The 9,178-nt window shown below is 28.0% G+C and overlaps 1 protein-coding gene across 3 annotated transcripts; it reads right to left on the bottom strand.

Moving 5' to 3' along the window:
• Nucleotides 1-495: 495 nt before the first annotated feature.
• On the bottom strand, nt 496-4,233 carry LOC137807973 (Cytidine/deoxycytidylate deaminase family protein). 3 transcript variants are annotated; one of them, XR_016519195.1, is made up of 9 exons: nt 3,906-4,193; nt 3,745-3,820; nt 3,617-3,656; nt 3,470-3,528; nt 3,357-3,394; nt 3,110-3,156; nt 2,646-2,699; nt 1,114-1,215; nt 496-911 (listed from the first exon to the last, which is right to left on the bottom strand). XR_016519195.1 is itself a non-coding variant. In XM_068608854.2 (9 exons), the coding sequence occupies exons 1-9, from the start codon at nt 4,070-4,072 to the stop codon at nt 855-857; spliced, it is 657 nt and encodes a 218-aa protein (XP_068464955.1). In that variant the 5' UTR covers nt 4,073-4,233; the 3' UTR covers nt 496-854. The 3 variants fall into 3 exon arrangements, 2 of the variants coding, with proteins under 2 accessions (XP_068464955.1, XP_090155729.1); XM_068608854.2 differs by having other exon boundaries at nt 3,110-3,173; nt 3,906-4,233; XM_090299603.1 differs by having other exon boundaries at nt 3,749-3,820; nt 3,906-4,135.
• Between the last annotated feature and the right edge of the window lie 4,945 nt (nt 4,234-9,178).

Below are 9,178 nucleotides of genomic sequence, written 5' to 3' on the forward strand. Positions count from 1 at the left end.
GGAAACAATCTCCTCTCATAATTTTAATCCACTCTTGAAAGCCTTGGCATACAAAGTGGGCTCAATGGTGGTACAAAGAGACATGATAAAATGACAAGAGATAAGTGATTATATGAAATGTAAGAATCCAAAGGAGAACACCTAAAAAAGAATGTGGCCCAGCTGATGCAAATGTGTCATGAAAATCTTGGAAATATGTAGGTGCCTGATGCGAGCAAATTGAACAACAAGGAATGAGAGGGGAGTGATCATCATTAGTAGGAGAGGGAGAAGTTGTGGATGTATGGAGGAAACAAATCAAATTCGGTGAGACTATGATCACTGTGGAAAGGCAGAGAAAGAGAAGATGTATAAGGAGAAACTGGGTTAATGTATGGAAAATAATTTTCATAAAAATTTACATTACAGGACACTTCAAGATAATGAGTGTGAAGTTAAAGGTAAGATAACCTTCTGTGTGAGACTTGAAGCAAGATAATGAGTTGCTGGAAATAATAAAGGCAATGATATCAACGTTTATTATTTCCAACGAGTACGTACGTATGTAGTGAACTCCCTCGCTCAAGGCTCATAAACATACTCAAAAAACTACCTTCACATTCTTAAAGTATATTTTATAATATCCTACACACAAGGCCTAAATAACAACTGCTTCTACAACTAAGAAACTGACTTTTATGCATGTTAAACATGCTTATGTTCCACTCCTTTACAGCATACACTAAAGTAGTGGACTGGTTAATGTTGATTTGGTCAGAACCATCCAACTAAGTCTTCTTTTTTACGTTCCGTCCTCCTGACAGGTGAGAGCTCTATCATATTACATAGTAAAAATTTTAGTCAAACTTCAAAATCTATCTCTCCTCAAACTTCAGATGAATTCCATTCATCAGTGGTTGATGTTTCCTGACCTGCATGATAAGGAATTTTGCACATCAAAATTATACTCCATATCTTCTTCAGAATGGCTAGAGATATTATTACACACAAATATAAGGAACTAACAGCTAAGAAGTTAATTATATTGAATTGAATCAGTGTCAGTGGGCACCCCTAAGCCTATTGAACTGCAACGGTAATTTATTTACATCCAAAAGTTTACGGAAATGTTACCTTTACACCAGCTAATGAAAGTAGCTTGTGAGAGGCTATATATGTCATATCTGAATTTTCTAATCTCTTCTCCACAAAATAAATTACTTCAGAAACTCCTGACTGCAAGAAAGAATTTAATAGATAATGCCCCTCTTTTAAAGATTGGATAGTAAGATAAAGATATGACTGACAAATGTACTGTTACTGATATAAATCAGACCACCATTGAATATGATTATCAGCTTATCGTCTTATAGCCAAAAAGTTGTTATTCACATTATACAACCTAAGTTTCCCCCCTCGGAGGGAAGCCAACTGTAATATTGAGCATAATGAAATGTAGCAGTGGTAAATGACCCCTGATTCAACACACATAAAAACATCTCAGGAGAAAGAACATAAGTGAGGCGATTTATCTTAGAATTTGGATTTTGTGATTAACTTATCTCACATAAACTGACTTGTAACATCAGAGTTGTCTCAGTTATTATATTAGATCAATATAAGATCATCAATACACATTCTCACACAGAAGGCTAATAATGAAATGATAGTAAGTGACCTAACGAGACTAACAATTATTAGGATGAACATGTTTGGCGAAACTAATTAAAAGCTTTGAAGCTAAAAGAAAAAAAAAAAAAAAAAAACTAAGTAGTTGTTGAAAGTTGATATTTGTTAAACTGAATTATTAAACTGTAAGTGTTTGATAAAATGATGAAGATGAACATGCTAGTATGATGTTTTATTTAACTTTCAATTTCATTAATAAAAATATATTTTGGAGTTTTTATAATTTTAGTCTTTAATTAATTTTAAACTTTTTATAATTTTATTTCTACGCAAATTCAAAATAAAAATATCGTATTTTTGAGGAGATGTCATAGTTTCATTATTTCAATTAATGTAATGGTTAAAAAATAGGGGAATATAAAAATCTATCATTTATCAATAATATTAATATAATAAATACTGTATATAGTATGACGGTCAAAATAAATAGTATACTGTAAAAATATTACAAAACTAATTATTATCAATATCTTACCGAATAAAAAGAAGAAAAAAAATCTCAAATAAAAATAATAAATAAACCCTACTTTATTAGTGGAAGAGAATTATATATAAAGGGAAGATTGAATGACAGTTTAAAATAAAAAATAAATAATTAAAAAAAAACATAACTAGTGTTTTAAAAAAAAACACTACAAACTAGTAAAAAATTGTGTTTATCTAACACTGTTAATTAAGTGGAAAAAAAATTCAGCTACCAAGCAAATTTAGAAGCGAGCTGAAACATGTTATAGCCTATCTTAGAATTTGAGTTTGCATAAAACCCAACTCCACAAAACCATGAAAATTGTCTCTCACTTCTATATTTTAATTTAAATATACTTTAATCAATATAGATCTACAACATATTTCATTATCAGAGTAAGAAATGCATTACTCTCGTAAAAAGCTTAATGCTTTGATAAAAAAATGAAGACCTCGTCTGAAAAATGGTTCATCAAAACATATTATACGTCAAGCAGGACAAGGTTACCAACCTGGATTATGATCTTAGCACATTCATTGCAGGGAAACATGGTCACATATAGCCTCTGCAATTATTAGACCAGATAAGAGAAGAGATAAGTGGAACCTCTTCGTATCAAGTGGTTAAATAAACAGTGTATTTATAACATAAGGGTTTTGTAAGCAATCCTGAGTATATTGGTTAAGAAATTTAAAATAGAAAGTTTTCACTGAAATTTACATTCTGAATGAATTGGAAACCGCAATAAAAGTACATTAATGAAAACTTTCTCTTTTAAATTCCTTGATAACTTACAACGAATCTTTAAGAAATTTATTTTCTATGCTAACTGGTAAGGGTAGTGAAATACTCAGTGTGTGAGTCAGATATATAGTCAAGTTTCAAAAGGAAAAATGATAAATAAAGCATAAGCCAATACTTCCGATCAAGACATTTTTAAATGATATCTTAACTAGAGAGTGCAGAGAAACTCACTTGTCCGGCAGCAGAGGCATGATTTGTGTTAAGAATAGCATTTACTTCTGCATGACAAACATAACTAAAGTAGACATAAAAAGGCATAGTCAACCACGATCACGTTTAATAAAGAAAATCAAATGACTTGAGCAAGAGCATTATCAATCCACACAGAAGATTCAGTGCAAAACAAAACCCATCTCATCAAAACAAAACTACCATTAAAATTTCAGCGACATTGAATAAACAAAAGCAAAATACTTACGGGTATTTTGTGTCCAAAGGATTTCCAGTCCTGGATTTCTGAAACACAGCTTTATGAATGAGAATGTTTAAACAATACTAAAAAAAACATAAATCGTTCTCTTAAATACCAACCTTTGCCCAGGGTAGCTTGTCATCAGAGCAACCCCTTGGAAACCCATTATAACCAATTCCTGACAGTAGAAGAATCAAAGTAAAAAAAAAAAATCCACGTTTCACATAAGAAAGCGAATGCGCATAAGAACCCAGTAATGAACTTACCAAGAATTATACCATTTTGACTCACCAAACAAGCCCCAACCTGCTAAACTAACACCGACGCACAAGGTTATAATTTAAACCAATCCAAATTCAAGTGTATTATTTACAAAAATTGAAATAAACATGACCTGCCTGTTAGGGTCTTTGGACCTCTCAGCTGACAAAAACGCAATTGCCATAAAATAGTCATCCCACGATAAATATCTGTAAAATTATAAAATTTAAATAAATAAAGACAAAAACAAGGTTCAAACCATCCATTTTTCGCAACATGAGAACTCAAAATTACCTTTTTCGCTTGGAAGGGTCGAAAGGGTCCTGAGCAGAGGAAACGGTGCCGTTTTGGGATGATTTCGCGCGCGCTTGGGAGCGGCAGAAGAAGCGGAAAGCAACTGCAGAGGCCATGGCGCCAATCACAGTTGCCGTGGCAACCAAAGTAGCCTCGCGAGAGTTCATGGAGCTCAAAAATATGAAAACCAACACGAACTGGATTTGGGGGAAGATGCAGTTTCAGGGTTCAAAATGTCAAATGAACTATAAAATAAATAAATAAACACAAAAGTTGGAACTTGGAAGCGGGAAAGAGCGCGGCAAATTTTCCAAAACGAATTCAGTTTAGTTGGTGTATGTGATTTAGCTATACTTTATAGCATAGAAAGAGTGAATTTAAATTGACATAGTATTATTATAACTTTATTTTTTTTTTTAAGTTCAAAATGAGAGAGTAGAAAAAGAAAAATTATATAGTGATAAACATTATTGTTTTGATTAAAAGAAATAAAATATTTACATATTATTTAATTGATATGATGAAATAAAAATAATTATAAATAAATATATTTGAAAATAATAAAAGCGTTTTTATGTTAAACCAAAATATAACTAAATTTTAAAAATATTATTTTTAAATTTAATTAAAAGTTCATCTTTTAATAAATGGATATTCGTTTATAATTTATTTTTTATTTCATATATTAACATTTTTTAATTTTGTTTAAGAAGTTTGTGCAAAAAGAGATATATATTACATTCAAAATAAATTCTAAATTAAAATGAATTATATTTTATTATTATAACTTCAAGTAAACTTAATGCAAGTTAATATTACTAACAGGGAATAAATTTAGAAGTTACTTGTGTAACATGAGGACAAATTTTGATTCCATCATGTACCACTACAAAATAAAATCATAAAATAGAAACCACTACAAAAGAAAATCATAAAATAAAAACAAAAACTAATTTTAAATATAAAAAATAATTAATTGTTATAGTTACTAAATTAGAGACTAAATAATTTATAAATTGATATCTAATTAGCTATCAAGGTTTTAACTATCAAATTTAGTTAAAACCTTTATAGCTAATTAGATACTAATTTAGAAACTATTTAACAATAATATAAACTAATTTAGAAACTAAATGTGGAAATCCCACATTGACTAGAGATTAGAGTTTTTCATTGTATATAAGTGGGTGCAAACCTCAACTCTATGAGACGGTTTTATGGGGTTGAGTTAGACTTAAAGTCCACTTTGTAATACTAAATTTTTTTTAAAAAAAATTATTTTCAATTTAATCATTATAACAACTAATTATTTTTTATATTTAAAATTGATTTTTATTTTATGATTACGATTTTTACTTTCCTCAAAAGTAAGTGTTTCCCTTAGATAAGAAGATACTTTTACTCCTATAACTTTCCATGCAAATCATGAATCTCTAATCAAAGTAAACAAATATGAGTGTCCTTTCCCTTCTCTAAAAAACAAAAGGTATTGGTTTAAAAAGTAAACTTTAGTTTTTATAAATTTTAATTGTATGATATTTTTATCACGAATATTTAGTATAAGATTGTTTTGGATGACAAATACATATACCAGAAATTCATGTTTTTATTTTTATGTGTGACTCTCGTGTTCATACATTACTTTGATTGACTGTAGTTATTTATATAAGTTTATCAGTGTTTCTTTTAAAAAAATGTTCAATTTTTTTAAAAACTGTTTCTTTTAATTAATAATGATATGTAGATTATGTTACATCTCCGTCTTTGTATTCTCTTTCTTCAACTTTTTTTCTAAATTTTCTCTTTTAAGAATTTGACTACAACTCAAATATACGAGGAGTAAATGATATTTTTGTCCAATCAAATTATCAAATGGAGTTTTTTTTTTTTTTAGATTATCTGTTCTCTCTTTTTTTTATATTGTTGTCATCAATCTTTGTATGATAAATTGAGAAAAGTGATTCTCTCAACTTGGATAAGCATGTACTAAAAATTTGTTATGTTTGTATACCATACTCTAGGTCTCTATATTGTAATTGGTTTTTTTGAATTTGGATTTTTGCTTTGAAGAAAGGCATTATGGATAAGAAAAGTTATTTATGTTTTGCATAAAATATTGTGATATGTGATTTAGATACGAAGGTGACTTGCTCACAATATTATGTTTTTATCCAGAGAAATAATGTTTTTTTTTATTTTATTTTAATGTTTGAGACTAAATGTTATTTGTGTTTTGGTTAATAGACAATTTTTTTATAATGTTTTGATTTTAACACTCTATACGATATGTTAACATAGTAACTGAATTATACATGTTAAAGTATAAAGTTTATTAAATTGAGTTTTGATTGTAGTTTTAATGAGTTTATGAGTTTGGTATGAATGAAGCATAAATTTATTATTGAATTATTTAGATTGAAATGGGTGAAGAATTGTGTTGGAACAAATCATGGTTTAGATTTGTCATTTTGAAATCTTTAAAAGTGGCATTATTAGAATTTTTTTGAAAAGATCTTTGAAAAATGATTTAATTATACTAGTAAGACTGGTTTTGCTGATATTTACGCTCAAACCAAAATAGACATGCAACTTACCCTTGCTTTCAACCCTATTTTCCTTCCAGCAAATAAAATTTTGCTTAAGCTAAATATTCTCACTAAGGTTAAAAAGTAATTAAAAAATATTTATTTCTTTTATTACCGTCAATGAAAATGAATATTTTTTGTTTGATGTGATGCATCAAATGGAGCGCACATAATCACACGTAATTGCAATGGAGAAAGGGAGTTCTGATGAACCCTAATTGCAAATGAAAAAGAGACAATGACTTAAGCATAAAAGAGAGAAAAGCAGAGAAAAGAAAACACAAAAGAAATTCTTATTTACTTGTGTATTAAAGAGTAAAATACATGGTGTATATATAAGAAAAAAACTAACACCTAGCTGAAAAAGAAAAGGAAAGTTGGGTCAAACAAACAAAGTCCAATAAATATGTTAACATCTTTTTTTTTTCTTTTATGTTAAAGTATAAAGTTTATTAAACTGAATTTTGATTAAGATTTTAATGAGTTTATGGGTTTGATACAAATGAAATATATATCGAGTTTGAATGATTTATAAATATTCTCACTCAAGCTAAAAGATAATTTATTTATTTTTCTCTCTTTCTCTTCTTTTCTTTTTGTCTTTTCAATGTATTAAATTGTGTATGAATGTTTATTTTAAATGTGAAATGAATATTAAGTTGTATATTTAATTAATTTTGTCTTTTTGTTTAAATAATGTATGTTATATGAAAGATGTTGTTGTGATTTATAAGAATTATGTGAATTTGTGGTAGTTCTTGCACACAATGACACATGTAGATGCACACCTTGAGTTATAATGAACTTACCATGATTCATATTCTCTCATGTTCTCTTGTAAATTTAAGTATTGTGTATTGAATCAGATGTTAGTATGCTTAAGGATGTTGGTACATTAACACTCTCAACAGTAAAAACATACACTTCACACCTCAATAAATTAATATTTTATTTTTAAATTTGAAAATATTACATTATTATAAATAGTGTCAAATGTATGTTATTTACTGTTCATATAATCAACAAAACTTTTCTCTATGCTTAAAACTTTTCATGTGTGGTCTCTATAGTTATTATGTATTTTTTTGTATAGTTTATGGATTCTTAATAAAATTGTTTTCTTTTATATGCATTATCTTATGTTAGAAATTTATTCAAATTAACTTATTGTTTTGTATTTATTGTTTAACTTTATTTCATATTTTCTTTTATAAATATTTGTACGTATATATGTGTTTTTGTGTATCTACAAGTTTTGTTTTAAAATACATTATGCTACATATAAATCGTCTCTTAGTTTATAGTATAGTGGATAATTCTTCTTGAGATGGGATGTTACATTTAATTATAGTGGATTACCTTAATAATATGTTTAATTATGAGAAATAACTTACAAATAATTAACTGTTTTAAATTATAACCAATTATTACCATATATAATCAATTCAATTAAAATGTAATTAATTATTTAATATATGATTGGAAATGACAGAATAACTCATCATTTACTGTTTTTATTGATTTATATGGACAGTAAATGATTTGACAGAAATTCAGCGTGTTAGAGATCGTATATTACAACAATTTCGCATTATGCGCTTATTTTGCAGGATACGGGACTCAAATGCTCGTCCTGACAAATCTCTAATAAAACAATACCTAAAACACTCACATCAGACGGATCCAATCAAATAAAGACAACTCAAAGATCAGTATCTAGTATTGCCTTTTTGTTGGTTCTTCTCTCATCTCATGGAAGTAAACAAAAAAAGAAAATAGACAAACAAATGTATCAAGATCATCCGCGAAAGCATAATACGGCGCGATGACCAATACTTCTTATTTGGAGATAGTTTGGTTGCGATATCGACTTGAAGGTGTCAGGTAACTTGTCAACTCAACTTTTTTTTGACAATCAAGCGACATTGCATATAGCAACAAACCCAGTATTTTATGAACACCCAAAACTCATTGAGATAAACGCATTGTGTGAGAAAAATTATAAATCAGGACAATCAGCCTCTCGTATGTACCGCACAGTACTAATTCTCGCAAATATTTTTACGAAGACACTGGGCAACCAACATTTTTTGACGTTGTGACACAAGTTGGGATTCATGATCTTCAGGTTGTAATTTGGAGAGAGAAAATCTCTATACACTTTTATATTTCATATACACATAATCTTCATTTTTTTTAAGATCGTTATTCGTCTGGAGCACTCTTTTTGTCGTTCATGGGAACTATTTATCTTTTTTTTATTATATTTAAAAAACAACTTTTTAAAAAAAAATATTCAGTAAAAATAAATTATATTTTTTTATAATTATGACTTGTTCCACCAAAATTGGTGATTCTTTTATTATTGCTCTTCTCTTGAACACACTTTTGAAGTAACCCATCCATTTTTCATGAACTTTCCATGTCAAGGTAGATACAATTAGGAATAAGTTATTTCAATAAAAAATGGATATTTTTTATAATCAGTATCATAACTTTTCTTATAAACCATTATCATATACTATAAATCAATAAAAGTACATTAAGATTTATATACACGATCAATCTAAACCCCTTTATTTATGATTTTATTTTTACGAATAATTTAATACCTCATTTTATTAGAGCATTTCCAACATATAAGTTTGTTAGAAATTTTGAAAAAACTATGATTGAATTAATTTCACC

This window comes from Phaseolus vulgaris, chromosome 3 (assembly GCF_051622355.1).
Source record: "Phaseolus vulgaris cultivar YP4 chromosome 3, ASM5162235v1, whole genome shotgun sequence".
Lineage (NCBI taxonomy): Eukaryota > Viridiplantae > Streptophyta > Magnoliopsida > Fabales > Fabaceae > Phaseolus > Phaseolus vulgaris.